Raw genomic sequence first — 17,644 nt, forward strand, 5'->3', positions numbered from 1 at the left:
CACAGGAATCAGACTGAATCAGAAATAATCCGCCTCCTCGGAGCCTCTTCTCTTTGGGTTTTCATGTCCGACTCGGAGGAGCAGCGTCTCCTCAGTCTGAGGAGGGAAACGAACCGTCGGCCTCCTCGGAGCCTCTTCTCTTTGGGTTTTCATGTCCGACTCGGAGGAGCAGCGTCTCCTCCGTCTGAGGAGGGAAACGAACCGTCGGCCTCCTCAGACAACAAACAAACGTTTAATTAGAAACTTCACTTAAAGTAAACTTTTAGATTTGATTAAAACAGTTTCATCCTCTGTGTTTGTTTGAGGTTTTATTGTCATTTAGAAACATAACGGTGTGTTTGTTGTTGTTTTCAGTCTGTTTCTGTTTGTTTTCTGTGTTTTTAATCATCGTTAGATTCTATTAATATGAATTATTATAATCATATGGTTCCTTACTCAGTCAGTGGATTGTGTTTTTGCATCTTTTTGATTCTTCTTGATCATTTTAGTTCTTTTTTTTTTATCACTTTTTAGTCATTTTTTGTCAGTTCTGAGTGTATTTTTTATGTTTTTTCCTGTATGAGTCATTGATTCTGTTTGTTAAACTCTCCAAATGTTTTTTGCTACAGTCATTATGTTAATGTTGGCTTTGGCTCAAATATCTGCCTCTAATGTATCTTTAATGGTGCCTCTTTATAAATAGAGTCAAATCTATGACAGAGTTTGTGGTGAAATCTGAACCTTCAGCCAGTTATTGTTGTAATAACCCTCAGTGGGACGAACAAAAAGTCTGAATCACTGAGTTTGTTTAAGGTTGGACAGAAACTCGGCTCTGGAGTTTGAGGATTCAAAGAAAAGCTGAGAGTTTGTTTAAAGTGTGGCTCCTCTGATAAAACCTCAGGAGGCTCCAGGAGAGAAAACACGACTCATCGAAGTCCTGACGTCTGGAGCCCAGCAGGTGCTGTTTCTACATCAGGTTACCATGGACCGACTGCAAACACTGAGCTCTGTGGGGACGCACACACACACACCTGTCTGGGAGTCTTAATGAGGTCGGCTTCATTAAAGCACATCAGACGAGGTTCTTATGTTCAGCTCTGAAACTCCTTCAGATCAGAAACAAAATTTCACTCAAACTTGAGCTCAATTTATTAAAAAAAAATTGTTTTTCAGGAACAGTTTCTGCTTTTGTTTCAAAACTTTAACATAAATCCAGCTTCAGAACAGATGGAGGGAACTGGGACCAGTTTCCTGAACCCGAAGTGTTTACATGAAGTACACATATATTTGAATTTCTGTTTGTCAGACATAAAATGGAATCTATCTTTGTTTCTTTGTTTACTGAAATGGAACTAAAGAAGTTAATTGTGATGATAAAGAATATCAAACAAAAAAACTCAAGCTAAAAAAATTTCTTTGGACATCTGACAAAAAATCATATTTAAGATGTGTCTGCGTTCCCTTGTTAGTTGCCAGTGGAGTGAATTTTGTTGTTATAAATTCTTCTTTTGAGTAAATTAACTTCACAGTTAAATAATAAAGTATAAAAATATCTGCAATATGTGCAAAAATAATACACATAACTGTCCGATAATATTCAGAAGAGCATCTTGTTCTGATCCTTTTCTAAGTTTAATTTTAGGCCTTAGTTTAGATTTATTTTCCAGTTATTTGGACAAATATGTGTAAAATACTGACCCCTGGTGGCCAAAACTGAGAACTGCGGTTTGTTTTTCGTCCCGCCCACAAATTGTTCTGCATTTCCCATTGGTTAATATGGTGACATTTCATTGGTTGGCTGGTTTTCTCTCGACCAATCAATGCGTTTGTTTACTGTTACGAACAAGAGGTCAAAGTTGAAACACAGAATTGACGCAACTGAAACGATGGTTATTACTGCCGGAAAAAGGATAAACTTTATGATTTTTTTAATCAGAATGAAATAAATGTTACCGATACATAACGGGGCGACCTGCCCGCCCGGAAGATGTCATTTCTGGGCGTTAAAACCGCGACTTGGTCGGTGTTTTTACACAAGGTTGGTTGCTAAGCTAACAGTTTCTGTTATGATTACAGTAAATTTCAGTTTTTCCTATTTTATTTTAGGAGCTACAGATGTGCATTATGTCTCTGAGACTAACGCTATAAAACGATTTTTTTTTTCTTAAGTTTTACAAATAAAGGCTTCATAATTTTTAGTAATATACATATTAGTAATAAAGAAATTATAAATAAAAACTCTTATTTTGAACCAAATTGAAGTGGAAAGCTGGTGGATTTAAATTGTACTGACGGTGATTTATCATTTATCTCGCAGTGTTTTATTTGTTTTCTGGAACAAAGTTTTAAGTTTTGTTTATTTATTAATATTCCATCATAAAACGGCAGCATTTTGTGAGAAACTCAAACATAAATTCATGAAACAAATCACAGATTAAATGATTACTGCAGCCATTTAAAATGGCTTTAGATCAATTTAATAAAAATATTACATCTAAATGATCATTTCAGGCTCTCCCAAGCTTCATATGTGATTTTTCAATTATTATTTGCAGATCTTGAGCTGAAAACTCCTCAGCACCATTTTTTTTCATTTGTTTTTTTTTTATATAAAAAGTCTGAAGTTTTTTGTTTTCATCAGTAAGATTTCAACGATGTTACAACTAGGCCTGTCAAGAAAACAAAGTTTGCTGGACGATTAATTGTCTCAGAAATTATTGCGATAAACAATAATATTGTTTGGAGGCCGTTTTAAACTAATGTAATGATAACGTAATAGTGTAAGTGCATCCTCTCAAAGATGAATAAACTTCACTTTCAAAAGAACACTTAATATTGGAACTGGAACACAAAATGAACAAAACAACCAAAAACAAAAATAAAATGGACTCTCAGCCACTGTTAACAAAGAATGCATTCAACCAAAACAGTACGGATTATTAAGTCTGTAAACTAAACTGCCCTTCAAAAAGTAATATCCATTAGTTTTATATGGAGAAAAAGGAAAGAACTGACAGTTTTATAAACATAAAGTGCAAACAAACAGACACAGAAATGTGACATACCGGCTCTCATAGGTTCTCCTCGGTCCTTTGGTTTGAATCCGAAGTTCTCCCGGCTGCTGTTACTTCCAGCTTCAAACCAACATTTAGTTTTTTCCTCAAATATCAAACAGCGTTACTTTAGCTTGCTAACTCCCAGCGGGGGCTAATGCTAAAGAGCTACAAGCCTGACGCGATAGGCCACACCCCTCTAAGAGAAAGGGAGGGGTCAGTGAAGAACATCCGGGGTCTTCAGGAGAAAGAAACGATAACTCCGATAAATGAAACTTATCGACCTCATTTTTTTATGTGCGTTAATTGATTTATCGTTTATCGCAACATTTCTGTTATTTATATGTTAGTCTGAAGATTAGCAGCAGTTTGTTATTATTGGTAAATAAAACGTGAAGGTTTGTGTCAGTTTCAGCTGTTCGTCCTCTCCCAGCTCCACCAGAACTCATCTGTCTCTGTCCTCCGCAGTTATGGACCCGACGTCTTCTCTCCACGTCTGCCGGACCAGAACCTGCTCCTCCTGGACCCACAGAACCTGCCTCGGAGCAGAACCTCGGGTCCTCCTCATGGTCCCCCGAGCAGGGGCCCCCGCCGGCCCCCACCCACTGCTGCATGAGCGGCTGCCATAACTGCGTGTGGATCGAGCACGCCGAGCAGCTGCTGGCGTTTTATCAGGACGGAGGCGACAGAGCTCTGTCTGCCGTGGAGGAGAACGTTCTGGATGAGAACCTGAAGGCTTACCTAAAGATGGAGATCAGACTTCTGAAAAAGACCTGATGTTTCACTGCTGTGCTGCCACGTTTTCACTGGAACCAAACAGATGTTACCTGAAGTCTGACAGGACAATGAGTTTATTGTATTTAAAGTTTTATGTGCACAGAAAACCAGCTCAAGACTTTTTCACAGAATTGCAGCTTCCATAATGAAGTACTCCATTCACAGTTTATAAATCTGAAATTAAATATGACCTCATGTATCATATTTAAAATAAAAGTGTGTTTAAGTTGATTTTCTGTTGAGTCAATGAGTTTAAAGAAGAGCAGGATTGCACAGTGGCCACTAGAGGGCGCCATGTACAAATAAAACTGATCTGATCTGATTATTAAAGTTTGGACTGATTGATTTTTATAAATATATTTATGTTTGTGCAGATTTAATTCACAAACCTGATCTTCACAGTTGTTTCCTTTAAAGGACATTTTTTAGATGCAGTAATTGAAAGCTGCTGCACAAAGTGAAGCTTGTTATCATAACCCTGGTTTATTTTTAACAAATCTTTGATGTTCTGGTGTAAATAGGATTAGGATGCCTGACGTCTGTCTGTGGGTCGGTGGTCCAGTTCCTGAGGTGACCCTGATGGCTCCCTCTGAGTCAGAGTCCTGAACACAGAGCTGCAGCCGTGATGCTCTGATATGCAGCAGATTAGAAATGATCACAAACACAAATCTGAACCTGATGACTGACGGATAAACTCCTCTTGGTGCTGAGGCTCCATGTCGCTTTGCGTCATGGAAATATGTGACATTATCCCAACAAAAGTCTGCAAAGTTATACTTTAACTTTAAAAAAACAACCTTTTGGAAGCTTTTTGCCTCTTTATGGATGTAATATATATATATTTGAATTATCCTGACTAAACTAATTAACATGACGGGGATTCAGACACAGGTGATAAATTATATAAAATATGGAACAAAGTGCTGTACCTTCCCAGACCTCCTGCCTGTCATGTGACTGAGTTCATTCACGTCACAAACGGTGTTTGAAAGGTTCAGCATGTGCGTCCTCTCACCGTCCTACAGATTAACTCAGGAGGTCAAATCAGCTGCACAAACCTTCTGAAATATAGTGTGTATTTTTACTTTAAAGTTTTGAATAAACAAAACAAACATCAAGAGAGAAAAATCTTAAGAGGCAAGACAGGGGTGTCCAGTCCTGGTCCTGGTCCTGGTCCTGGTCCTGGACCTGGAGGACCTCCATCCTGCAGGGTTCAGGTGTTTCTCTGCTCCGACTCACCTGAGCTGAATGAGTGATGAACAGACTGCTGCAGAACCTGAAGAGCTGCTGAGGAGCAGAGAAACATTTAAAACCTGCAGGATGGAGGTCCTCCAGGACCAGGACCAGAACCAGGACCAGGACTGGGACTGCACACCACTGGTCTAAGATATAAGTAAAATATTTTCCTAAAAGCTAACGTCAGGTTGGACGGAGACAGAGGCGAACCCTGAGTTCAGACTCATCTTCAAAGAAAATAATTTATTAAAATAAATAAACAAAAAGCTAAATCCAGAGAACAAAGCCCAGAACAAGACAACTATGATGTGACAACAAAATGACCCAGCGAGGAAGAGGAGGAGATGACCCGGTTTTAAAGACAGGATAATTATGGGATGTGGGCTCAGGTGAGTGATGACAATTAGGAACAGGTGGAGATGGGCGTGGCAGGTAAACAGGTGCTGAAACAAAGACAATAAGAACTAAACCAAAACCAAGACGACTAAATAATAAAATAAAAGAAACAATACTCAAAATAAAACCCCAAATCCTGACAGACACGACATCTTTTAATCCAGTTTATTATCAGATTTTGCTAACAGGGTTTTGCTGGTGTTCAAATGTTCCAAAACCTTTTGTGATCTTATTTCTGTGGGTTAAAGGTTTGTCCTTGTGGTTTCTTTCAGGAAAACAGAAGAAGCCAAAGAGGAAGACTGACGAAGACTAAAGAGGTTCTGTGGGCTTCAGGACTCTTCCTGCAGCATCTGTAATCTGAATCTAATCTAATCTGGGTTTTATCATCCCGCCTCTGAATGACTTAATTATCTTCCTGAGACTTTAAAGACTTTCTGAAGAAATCAGTTTGATCTAATATGTTATAAAACTCAGAGGACCAAGAACTGAAGAAGATGAAGCTATCGTTCCTCGAAGCAATGCTTGTCGCCCGCCACCTTTTAAACAAAGCTCTCACGTGTTGGGTATGACTCTCAGCTACTACCACACCAGATTTTAGCTCACTGTGTGGGAGTTAGAGCCATTTCTGTGTTTGCTGAGTCTGATTAGCTGTGGTGGCCATCTTGAATCAGATGGACTCGTGTACCGTAGCAGAGGTTTTTTTTTTTCAAAGAGTATTCTGCACAGAAACTTTATTTTAAATAGCAAAACGCAGTTTAACTAATTAGTCTTGAGCAACAAACAACAGAAATAATAAAACCAACAGTTCAGTTCAGTTTAAATGTTTGATTATTTACAGCAAGAGGAGATGTTTCATACAGTTTTCTTTCTATTCCACCATCATGAGACAAAGTTCAGTCCCATCATGGTCTCAGGACAAAACACATGAACCTCAAACGTCCACTCAGACGCCCGAACAGGAACTTCCTGCTCCCAGATTTACCTCAGCTCCTCCAACACAACCAGCCAGATGTGTCTCAGCTTCGTATTACTCCCAGGAGCTGATAATAAAAAGCAGAGAACTGATGTAACACACAGACAATGATACAAAAACACAAACAGAGGTAATTACATGTTCGCCCGCCTCACTTTGAGGGGAAATGTCGACGACTCTTCCACTTGAAGACCTCGTGTTTGATCTAAAAGTTTCAGACAAAAAGAACGTCATTTATTGTCTTCAGAACGAGCCGCGCTCAGTTCGAGTTCAACCGTTAAAAACTGAACTTTAAAGTTTACAGAGAACGTTAACGTCATCATAAACACGTCAGTTTGTGCACAACAATGCAGACAAAACGGGACTAAAATCAGATTTATAAACCGACTCAGAGACTGAATCAGGTCATCTGCACAATGAGACGCTCACTGGGTGGATTTAAGCCTTTTAAATTGTTTATTTGGAAAACTGATGGTAAAATTTAAATAACCAGAAGCAGCAGCTGTAAAAATAGGTGTAACCTGATGTGAAAATAAAAACTTCAGCTGTAATTAAGTAGCTGTTTAAGTTTGGACGCCCAGTTTGAGTCGGGAGGCGGCGCCGTCAGTAATCCTCCACGGGACTCGGTCTATAAGAAGGGCCCCAAATCCAGACCGGCCCCCACAGCGAGCCTAACGAAGCCCCCTCACCTGCTGCGTTCACGTCCACTTATCAGGTTCTTCATCCAGTCAGACGGTGAGTAACACCATCATCATCATCATCATCATCAGGGGGATTTATTACCGGTTCAAACGTCTGGAGATGAGTGGAATTATTTATTATTTTATCTGCAAAAACAGTCTGAATTTACTGGACTTGAAGTGGTAAATAATATAAGTTTATACAGAAGAGACAAGATGAAGGTTTTGTTCTTTTATCCTGGAAAGAAACACAAGAGAAGATGATTTTTAAGTCCACAGATTCAATAATTATTTGGATCATTTGTTTTCCTCCCTCAGATTTTTAGAAACATTTCATAATGTAAAAGAATGCAGCATAATTTCTTCTTGTTTGCATCAAAAGAAACATAATATAATAAGATGTGTTTAAATCTGCAGCTTGTTTGGCTGAATTATTTGAGCTACATATATTTGGCATTTGTATATTAACCCAACAGGAATCACAGTTTTTTATTTAAAGAAAACGGTTTGTTTTTTATCTTGTTTTTCATCATTTTAGCACGTTTGTTTCTATAAAGCTTTTGTAAAACAGCACAAGTGTTCAGTGTTTTCACAGAAGAAGCTTTGCTGGTGCAGAGCTGCTTAAACTTGTAGAAAAAAAGCAAAATCTCTGCAAGGTTTTAGTTCAAATGTTTGTTGCTCAGTTCTAGAAACCTTTCAGTAAATGTCTAACAGGTTGAATGTTCAGCTTCTGAACTTTTAACAAACGTAAAATCAAAAATAAACCAACTTTTTGGATATTTATTGAATGCACAGGAAGTGAAATAGTTTGTTGCCTTCTCTAACAGGTTTTGGATTTTGGATTTTGTGCAGCTTTTGTTTCGTTGTCCTCCGCTCAGGACGGTCTCTGTCCCCGGGACAAACTGAGCCGATTGTTCGTTTAGACGCTTGGTGCGAAGCTCAGCACTTCTTCCATGTTGTCCTTTTTTAATAAGATTAGACGAGAGCAACCAGCCAGAAACAGAGACGGTGAGAGCTTATTAACTGGAGCCAGGGATTATGGGAAACTGGGTCATCTTTGCTGACAGGCTCACTGCGGTCCACCTTCAGGTACAGAGAAAGGATCCTGGCGAGGACTCGTCAGCTTTCTAAGAGGATTACAGGTGATAATGTCAGACAGAGGAGACAGGAGCTGCAGAAAAACAAACTTTTCTTTCTTTTGTTTTGTTCTCATAATGCAGATTTAGGACCTCGCCTCTGAGAGGAGTTTCTCAACAAACGCATCATTAATAGCTGCTGAAAATGAATCTGGAGCCTCCCAAACCCGAGATCAAGTCAGCCACACGTGTAACCGGCGGCCCCGCGACGCCACGCAAGGGCCCCCCGAAGTTCAAGCAGAGGCAGACCCGACAGTTCAAGAGCAAACCTCCAAAGAAAGGCATCCAGGGGTACGCTTAGTCCAACCACTGAGAGTTTCAAAATAAATGCATGTTTTACTTTGTAATCTTTGTTTCTGTTTGCAGCTTTGGTGATGACATCCCTGGCATGGAGGGCTTGGGCACAGGTGAGTTTACTTCCAGGTGTAAAATGTCAGATTTGGGGTCTCGCAGGGACCTGAGCAGCCTCACATTTCTGCCCCTTTCTGCAGATATCACCGTCATCTGCCCGTGGGAGGCCTTTAATCACCTGGAGCTGCATGAGCTGGCCCAGTACGGCATCATCTGAGCCGTCCTGCATCTGCAGGAGATCCTCTGAGGATTCCAGGCCGTGCACTTCAAACCTCCTGCCTCGGGCTCCATCCTTATCTGTTCATGGAACTATTCTGAACCAGAAACCCAAATGAGGAACTGTAACAAACATAAAAAATGGAAAAAGGAAAAAATTACCAAAAAAACACTTTTCTGTTCTTAAACTCTGGATTTTTCTCCTGCCTGCAGCTCACACACAACATCTGCTCGAGTCCATTTATTTCTCATGACTTCATTCAGTAGATCTGCTCCGTTATGTCCCCGCTTTCTTCTTCTTCTCTTTTCTGTCTTCTCTGTGAACCAAAACGAGAAACGTACGCAAGCAGTGCAGCCTCTCAGTGAGTGTAAGTGTCAAACCTGCGGGGTGGGTGGGCTCCTGCCCCTCTTTAACATCTCAGAGGCTTCTTCCATCAACGGCGAACATTTAAAATCCTAAACCTGAATCCTGTAGAGAGCAGACACAACAGAAAAGTTCCAACACTTTAAAATATTCTGAAAAACTGAAACATGGAAGATTGTTGGCTCATCAGATTACCAGACATGTCTTTTATGTTTGCTGCACAAATTTAGTCTAATTGTTTAAAATGTTAAAAAAATACTTTTAATAGCATTTGATCATATTTTTTCCACTCTTGCAGTAACTCTGTCATGTATTTGATCATTTTAACATCAGTTTTTATTTAATTTCCTTATCTCTCTTGTATAATTTTGATATAAATGTGTTGTATGCTGTTTGCACGGATATTTCTCCTCCTTTTACACGACACTCTCAGGTTCTGTGGGTTTATGTTTGCAGTTTTTGAGCTCATTATTGTAGAGCAGAACATTTAGCATTTTTACACTTTATCTGCCATCCATCTTTGATTCGTCTCCAAATCCTCCTCCTCCTCCTCCTCACCATGCTGAGCTCACGCCAGAGGAGAAGCTGGAATCTTTCCTGAAGATAAAAGCTGGTGGAGGAGTTGGGATCGATGGGAACTTTTAATGATGTGTGATGGAGCTTTGTCCTCTCTACAGGACGATGAGGGAAAAATAAAGCACAAAAAATGAGTAAAATGTTAAAAAAAGGAACAAAATATAAGATTTGTTTTTTTCTTATCAATCCTCCACATTAGTTTTAGGCATGGCTTTTTAATATTATTTGAGCAAAAGGGATTTAGTGAGAAAATCACTAAAAAAATCCATGAACAGCTCAGAAAAGAATGAAACTTTGACAGAATATAAATTAAATTTATTCACATAAAAGAGACACTATGATTTTACTTCAGTGTTCAGAATCAACACACCTGAGAAGATCCGCTGCACTTTGACCCAACATATAAACGTTCATACCTGCATAAAATAAAACAAATTAACTACATGTACCAAAAAATATACAACGGGTTTAAAATTATTCACCTCCTGGCATTTCTTGTTTTGTTGCTTTCCAACCTTGAATTTAAATTAATTTCTCTGGTTTTATTCAAAGAGCAGCACCGTCCAGCCAGAAGGAGCTGCAGGACATTTGTCCTGAAGAATGGACAAAAAGTCCAGAGGTTAGCTGGCCCAGGATCATGGAGACAAACCTCTACATTAGGATGCTCTGCACTTCTGCTGCAGTTTCTACTTTCATAGTTTAGAAGGATTTAACTGCATTAATGTGGAGTATTCAGAGTTGGCTCATTACTTAGAACCAAAGTAAAAATCCATTTAAATTCAAAGTTTTATAGCAATAAAGGATTCCTAGGAGGGTGAAGACTTCTGCATCCATGAAGCAGAATTCAAGCCTCAAACACAGAACACCCTGTGTGTAACATCACATCACCAGCCTCTTCTGTGAACAGACTAATGAACTCAAATACTAAATCTGTTAGATCTAAACGTAATTCATTAAAATGTCATGTTTGGTGCTGCCTTAACCAGGGTTCAGTTTGTTCATCTTAAATACATTAAAAAGGACTTTAAACTTACAATCCTGTCCAGTTTGGACTCGTGTCTTCATGTCAGTGATGGTCGTGTTTTATCCCTGCCCGGGGCTTTTTTCTGGATTATGAACACTTAGATGTGTTTTAAGGCTGGACTTGTATGTAAATGTTTTATTACAGACGGAACATGGAAACGGCGCCTCTCCAGTATGAATCTTCTCATGTTTGTGGAGATTACACTTATATTTAAATGTTTTACCACAAACATCGCACTCAAACGGTGTCTCTCCTGTGTGAACGATCTTGTGTTTTTTGAGATCACCCTTATATTTAAAGTTTTTCCCGCAGACATCACAATGAAACGGTGCCTCTCCTGTATGAACTCTCATGTGCATCACAACATCACTGGGATATCGTAAACCTTTCCCACAAATCTCACACCGTTTCTCTGTTGCATGAACCCTCATGTGTTTCGTAAGATATATCTTTTCATTAAATCTGTAGCCACAAACATCACATCCGAAGGGTTTCTCTTTTGTGTGATAACTCATGTGTCTTTGTAAATTTCCTTGAAGTGAGAACCTTTTATTACAAACCCCACAAACATGAGGTTTCTCTCTCGTATGAACTGTTGCGTGTTTTTTAAGATAAAAATGATACTTAAACACTTTACCACAAACATCACAGTGAAGTGCTTTTTTCCCTGCATGAACTGATTTTTTTGTTTCTACCATAAATTCAGTTTCAGGTTCAGAATCTGATAAAGGTTCCTGCCAGTCTTCATCGTGGACTTTAGTCACACAGGATCCTGAAGTTTCCTCATCAGTAGTTTGTTTTAAATGACTGTTTGGATCTGGGTTTCTGTGCAGTTTTGGTCCTTCTTCATCCTCTCCATCAGTTTCTGTTTTGACATGTTCAGTTAATCTGCTGGTTGGAGGATCAGTCTCTCCGTTCTCCTCAGTTCTGAGTTCATACAGCTTTAAAGACTCAAGTTTTTCTTCGTCGTATTTATTGTATGGGAACCTGGTGATGTCCTGCTCTCCTTCCTGACTGCTCCAGTGTTCCTCCTCTTCCTCCTTTAGGAGTTCTGGGTCCTGCTGGTCCAGACTGGAGCTCCACTCAGAGGAGACCTCTTCTTTAATCAGCACCTGCTGAACATCTGCAGAACACGCTGAAACACACACAGACACTATGAACAGCTTTATAATCACACATATACAGCAGGTAATTAAAGAGAAGTTTGCCAAAAAACACTCTGAGATGACAAACATGAAATATTATATGACATAAATAAACTGGAAAATATAATACTGATAAATATACTGCACCAAACTGCAGATAAACTGAAAATATCCTATCCACATTTTTCCCTTTGTTTTTATTCCTCAGTAAATTGATGCCAGAGAACAATGTAGTACGATCACTAAAATATAAATAACAAAAATATTTAATTTCCTAAAAAAAAAAACCTGCAACAAACATTTTTTTATTCCACCTTTATTTATTCAGGTAATCTCAGAAAAACTACTTTCAAGTAAACATACATTAATTTAAGTAAAGAATAAATTATTACATGCATTTATTACCAATAATATCATTAGTTACATTTATTTAAATGACACTGTTTTATGTTTACAATATGGAAAACCTGAGGTTGTAAACTAGAAAACATCTGAACAAACCACTGAAGAATGACAGGAAAATAAAACTTCTTCAATCTGCAGCAATAAAAAATGATAAAATTAACTCTAAATAAATAAATAAGAAGTAGTTTTGGGATCCATGTTCTCACCCTCAAACTATTCTAGAACTACATTTGGTGACATAATAATAACAGAATTTCATAAATAGTTGTGATAACTGACAGCAACAAGCCTTTAATTCTGTCCCTGCTGTGATTCAGGAGGTAAAGACCTTAAATCACTGATTTAGTTCGACCTGCAGCAGATTATTTTCCGTGTTACTCCGCTGCCAGCATCCAGTCAGGAACATTTTCCTCATCAGTCCTGGACACGTTTTACCAAGTTAACCAGCATAAAAACAAACATAAGTTCAATTTAAATAAAATGTTAACTAAAATCTTTGAAAACTTAAAACAACCAAACTAAGTGCATTATCTTACATCAACCTCTCTTCTATACCTACAACACCAAACCTTATACTGAGCTGATTGTGTTCCTGCTTCCTGACACTACAACACATCTGCAGGTGAAACGCTGTCAGGCGGCCTGAAGCTGACCTATAAGGTGACCTCTGTCAGTGCGGGTTAAAACCTTTTTACAAAGATGCAAAGTATTCCTATGTGTCCACTTCCATAATAAACAAGTGCTGCATTAAAGTCCCCACAGCTTATTCTAACTTCTACACTAAAATGACTTACAGTCATCTGGACAGGTGAGGAAGACAGGAATGTTCAGACTAACACTGGAGAAAAACACACAAAAATCCCTGAAAATGTGCAGAACCAACACACCGGGATCTCTCCTGTGAGTTTTAAGAGAAACTGGATCCATAAATAAATTACAACAATCATTACAAACAAATGGTTTCTCTTATGTTTGGGTTCTTTATCAGTGTTTCACAAAAATAAAAAATAAATCTGTTGCAGAATGTTTCAGCACAAACAGAATGAATTTGATTCCCTCCACTTTGAACTCTCATGTCTTCATGAATTCAGTTTTAAACCTTTGAATATTTATGTTTTCACTGTTTGTCCTCGTGTATGAAGACTTTGGTGTTTTTTAAGATTATACTGACATCTAAATCTTTTATTACAAACGTCACACTGAAACGGCGTCTCTCCTGTGTGAACCCTCGTATGTTTTCTGAGATCACACTTATATTTAAAGTTTTTACCACAAACGTCGCACTGAAACGGTGCCTCTCCTGTGTGAACTCTCTCGTGTTTTCGGAGATTAGACTTATATTTGAAATTTTTCCCACAAACGTCACAATGAAACAGTGCCTCTCCTGTATGAACTTTCATGTGCTTTGTAAGATCGCTCGGATACTTTAAACTTTTCCCACAAATCTCACACTGATACTCTGTGGTATGAACCCTCATGTGTTTTGTAAGATCCAGTTCTTCGTTGAATCTGTAGCCACAGACGTCGCAGCTAAAGGGTTTCTCTCCCGTGTGGAAGCTCATGTGTCTTTGTAAGTTTCCTTGTTGTGAAAATCTTTTGCTGCAGAAACCACAAACATACGGTTTCTCTCTAGTATGAACTGTTGTGTGTTTTTTAAGCTGATAGCGATACTTGAATTCTTTCCCACACAGATCACAGTGATATGGCTTTGCTCCGGCGGGGACCATTTTCTCTGAATCTACAATAAATTCAGTTTCAGGTCCAGAATCTGACATGGGTTCCTGCCAGTCACCATCACTGACTTCAGCTGCTGGAGATTCTGCAGTTTTTTCATCTGGGTTTCTGTCTGGTTCTGGTCCTTCGTCGTCCTCTCCATCAGTTTCTGTTTTGATCATTTCAGTTAATCTGCTGGTTGAAGGTTCGGTCTCTCTGCTGTTTCCAGTTTTGACTCGACAGAACTGTGAAGACTCGAGTGTCTCTTCATCGTATTTATTGTAGGGGAACCTGGTGCTCTCCTCCACATGAAGGTGCTCTTCCTCCTGACTGCGCCAGAGTTCCTCCTCCTCCTCCTTTATGTGGAGGAGTTCTGGGTCCTGCTGGTCCAGACTGGAGCTCCACTCAGAGGAGACCTCTTCTTTAATCACCACCTGCTGAACATCCGCAGGACACGCTGAAACACACACAGACATGTTGAACAGCTGAGGCTTCGTGATCAGACAGGTCATGTGATGAGAAGAAAACAGCATCTCTTTGAAAAGCTGCACTAAGATCCCAACAGGTGGAACCGAGGCTAAAACAACCTTCAACTCTAATCAATAAACAGCTAAATGTGCCTCGTGTTGAGGGTTTATGGAACAGATCTGTGTGAATCCTCAAACTAAAAAACAAAAAGATGGCAGCCTAGAAAGGACATACTCAGAAATTTCTTCTTAAGCCATTATTCTAAGATATTCACCTATTTTTCCTCATTGTCATGAGTTGCAAAAGGGCTGCTTAAAAATTATAATCACAATTATACTGTAGCAAAATATTATTAATCATCACTGGGTTTACTGATTACACAGTTTTGTTGTTTGGAGCTAAAATCAAAACAACAAAATTGATTAATTGCACTCCCCCTAATTGCAAAGTGATGATGGCTGCAATCAGCCCAGCCAGGTTCCTGGAACCAAACAAATGGGCCCGCAAACCAGCAACCTGCAACTGCACGCCGTTATTCAAACCAGATGACCTCAGGCCACAACAAACAGGTTCAACTAGAACACTTTAATGCAGCATTTAACAAAGTGGGGGACATAAAATAAACTGCTTTCAATCTTGCTCACTGGATTGTGTCATTTTTATCTTTACCACAAAATGAATCTTTCTAAATAAACCTTGGAACTGAGCAGCTTTTTTTCACGTTGTGTCTCTTCAGAGAGTCCCGCCGTGTGAAACTCGCCCCACAAACATGGCAGCTGAATGCTTTTTCTCCTGTGTGGACGACTTTATGCACATTAAGATGCGACAACTGGACAAACTTTTTTCCACAGTCTTTACAAGCAAAGCGTCTAATTTCAGTGGAAACCTTTTTAACTCTTAAATGAACTGGCACATGCTTCTTAAGATCTGCTTTTCGTAGAAATCTTTTCTCACATTTATTACAGGCAAATGGCCGCTCTCCTGTGTGGATTTTAACGTGTTTGAGCAGATTTCCTTCTCGAGAAAATCTTGCACCACAAGCACCGCAGACAAATGGTTTGTTTCCTGTGTGAGCCATCATATGTGCATCGAGGTCATGGCAACGTCTGAAACGTTTATCACAACTACTGCTAGCAAAGGCTTTTTCTCCTGAATGAAGGGACTTGTGCTGCTTCATATTTCCCTGTGAGCCAAATGTTTTCTCACACACATCACACTGAAATGGTTTTTCTCCTGTGTGGTTTTCTACGTGAGACTTCAGAATAGATGAATGGCTAAATGCTTTATCACATTTATCACAAGCAAACGGTCTCTCTCCTGTGTGGAGTCTCACATGATATTTAAGATGACACTGAGCTTGAAACATTTTACCACAATCAACACAAGCAAACCGTTTCTCTCGTGGATGAGAAGTTACGTGTTTCTGAAGAGACGGCTTGTAAACAAACTGTTTACAACACTTTGGACAACTGAAAGCTTTCTTCACTTCTTCATGTCCCATAATGCTGTTCACTCCTGATCCAGGTGTCCTGGTTTCCGTCCAATCTTCATCACTGTCTTCATTTTCAGATCCAGAATCTGACATATTTTCATCTAAATCACCATCATCATCATCACTGTCTTCAGTCTCTGAGGAGTCTGAAGCCTTTCCATCAGTGTTTGACTGTAAATGACTGTTTGGATCACGGTTCCTGTCTGGTTCTGGTCTTCCACAGTCCTCTCCATCAGTTTCTGTTTTCATCTGATCAGCTGAGCTGCTGCTTGGAGGTTCTGTCTCTCTGCTGTCCTCAGATTTGATCAGATGAAGCTGGAATAACTGAGGTTTCTCCTCATCTTCCTCCTCTTCCTGCTTTATGTGGAGGAATTCTGGGTTCTGCTGGTTCAGACCGGAGCTCCACAGATGAGGAACTTCTTCTTTAAGCTGCTGGTCATCTACAGGAGACACTTGGACATCATGTGGGATGTTTGTAGTCACACAAAGGTTGATGATAAATTAACCTTATAGATACAATTTGACCCCAGAACCCCTGCTGTCTGAAGCTTTGTTCATTCGTCAGTTGGCTGACGAAAAAAGGAGCCAGGGATTTTGTCCAAGTAGCCTTTGATGGCAGCAAGCAGGAGCTTCTTGGTTACGTGCAACGGGATACTTATTAGATGTTTAGTAAGGTTTAGTTCAATTGATTCTTCAACTCAATGCTCCGAGTCCAGAGATCAAACCGGAGCTAAAAGCAGAGCTGGGAAGAAGTTTGGAAGATCAAGATACACCAGCTCAGGATGAACAGGAAGTGCTGCAAGCAGACAGAAGAAAGGGTCAGCAAAGCTAAAGGCTAGTAACAAATTAGCTTTTCTGATGCACTTTCTGGCTGTCCTCTCATTGGACAAGACGAACTTAATGCGAGTCCAACTGAGCTCCTGGAGTTAAACTCACTTTACCCGACTGAGGGGTTACTCTTCCAGCTGACAGCGGGTGGAGGTGGAGTGTTTGTTAATCAACGCAGGCTGCTGCACAAACCATAGTCTGTGATCAAGACCCAATAACACATGAAGTGGAACCAGGAGAACCAGCAGAACCAGGAGAACCAAGAGAACCTCTGGAACCCAGAGGCAATCAGACAGGATCAAAAGATGGGAGCTGATGCAGAACGATGGTGGGGTTACAGAACATCCTCATAAAAACATTTCACTGTATGTTTTACAAATAAAAACATCTTTGTTGTGTTTTGAATGCATCCAGTCTTTGATACCCATTTATATAACTTTATATCTTTTTAATAAATTTATAAAATTTTGAATACAAATTTATCCATGTAGCAAAAAAAAAAAAAAAAATGAAAGTGACAAATAAAAATGTACAGTTTTGTTTTAACAAACACTTTGATGCACATTTTATTTTGCAACTGTAAACAATGCATACAGTGCCAGGTTACAAACACAAGTTCTCATATAATAGCAATAAAAAACAAAAAAACAAACAAACAAACAAACAGACAGACAGGTTGCAATCCACAAAAACATATAGTTCCAGAACTCCAGAATTACATGTTATGGGTGATCAAGCACCAAGAAATTACAAATTATGCAAGCAGTAAAAAATAAAAAGGAAGTCCTCCTGAACCTTTCCACCGGCCCCGGCCCGGCCCCCCCGGCCACAG

At 39.4% G+C, this 17,644-nt stretch overlaps 4 protein-coding genes across 7 annotated transcripts in view; 2 read left to right on the forward strand and 2 right to left on the reverse strand.

The window, feature by feature from the left end:
• The first annotated feature begins 1,825 nt into the window (after positions 1-1,825).
• Positions 1,826-4,132, forward strand: oxld1 (oxidoreductase-like domain containing 1). The gene is made up of 2 exons (XM_017432653.3): positions 1,826-2,017; positions 3,501-4,132. The coding sequence occupies exons 1-2, from the start codon at positions 1,967-1,969 to the stop codon at positions 3,807-3,809; spliced, it is 360 nt and encodes a 119-aa protein (XP_017288142.1). The 5' UTR covers positions 1,826-1,966; the 3' UTR covers positions 3,810-4,132.
• A 2,945-nt stretch (positions 4,133-7,077) lies between these two features.
• pde6gb (phosphodiesterase 6G, cGMP-specific, rod, gamma, paralog b) lies at positions 7,078-9,555 on the forward strand. 2 transcript variants are annotated; one of them, XM_017432660.3, is made up of 4 exons: positions 7,078-7,149; positions 8,315-8,521; positions 8,597-8,637; positions 8,722-9,555. In XM_017432660.3, the coding sequence occupies exons 2-4, from the start codon at positions 8,376-8,378 to the stop codon at positions 8,796-8,798; spliced, it is 264 nt and encodes an 87-aa protein (XP_017288149.1). In that variant the 5' UTR covers positions 7,078-7,149; positions 8,315-8,375; the 3' UTR covers positions 8,799-9,555. The 2 variants fall into 2 exon arrangements, with proteins under 2 accessions (XP_017288149.1, XP_024865447.1); XM_025009679.2 differs by lacking the exon at positions 7,078-7,149 and adding an exon at positions 7,187-8,183.
• Positions 9,556-10,029: 474 nt separating this feature from the next.
• The window catches only part of LOC108245612 (zinc finger protein 771), a 15,780-nt gene continuing 8,165 nt past the window's right edge, over positions 10,030-17,644 (reverse strand). For 2 of the 3 annotated variants that reach the window (XR_003039945.2, XM_025009677.2), the window contains one exon: positions 12,222-14,481. Coding sequence is in view for 2 of the 3 variants with exons in the window: in XM_025009677.2 (XP_024865445.1) it covers positions 13,421-14,481 (1,061 nt within the window). In the remaining variant the exon portion in view is untranslated. Of the gene's footprint in view, positions 11,897-12,221; positions 14,482-17,644 lie in introns of those variants that run through there. The other variant, XM_025009676.2, reaches the window with a different exon arrangement.
• On the reverse strand, positions 14,490-17,638 carry LOC119617860 (gastrula zinc finger protein XlCGF8.2DB-like). Its single transcript, XM_037980659.1, has one exon. The coding sequence runs from the start codon at positions 16,231-16,233 to the stop codon at positions 15,178-15,180; it is 1,056 nt and encodes a 351-aa protein (XP_037836587.1). The 5' UTR covers positions 16,234-17,638; the 3' UTR covers positions 14,490-15,177.

The sequence above is a fragment of the Kryptolebias marmoratus genome, linkage group LG17, assembly GCF_001649575.2.
Source record: "Kryptolebias marmoratus isolate JLee-2015 linkage group LG17, ASM164957v2, whole genome shotgun sequence".
Taxonomy (NCBI): domain Eukaryota; kingdom Metazoa; phylum Chordata; class Actinopteri; order Cyprinodontiformes; family Rivulidae; genus Kryptolebias; species Kryptolebias marmoratus.

What these genes read in the sequence shown, in the direction of transcription:
- pde6gb (XM_017432660.3), top strand. Translation starts at nt 8,376, where the DNA reads ATGAATCTGGAGCCTCCCAAACCCGAGATCAAGTCAGCCACACGTGTA. An exon ending in CCAAAGAAAGGCATCCAGGG is followed by an intron (nt 8,522 to 8,596) that starts GTACGCTTAGTC and finishes TTCTGTTTGCAG; the next exon opens with CTTTGGTGATGACATCCCTG. An exon ending in CATGGAGGGCTTGGGCACAG is followed by an intron (nt 8,638 to 8,721) that starts GTGAGTTTACTT and finishes CCCTTTCTGCAG; the next exon opens with ATATCACCGTCATCTGCCCG.
- LOC119617860 (XM_037980659.1), bottom strand. Translation starts at nt 16,233, where the DNA reads ATGAAAACAGAAACTGATGGAGAGGACTGTGGAAGACCAGAACCAGAC.
- oxld1 (XM_017432653.3), top strand. Translation starts at nt 1,967, where the DNA reads ATGTCATTTCTGGGCGTTAAAACCGCGACTTGGTCGGTGTTTTTACAC. An exon ending in GGTCGGTGTTTTTACACAAG is followed by an intron (nt 2,018 to 3,500) that starts GTTGGTTGCTAA and finishes TGTCCTCCGCAG; the next exon opens with TTATGGACCCGACGTCTTCT.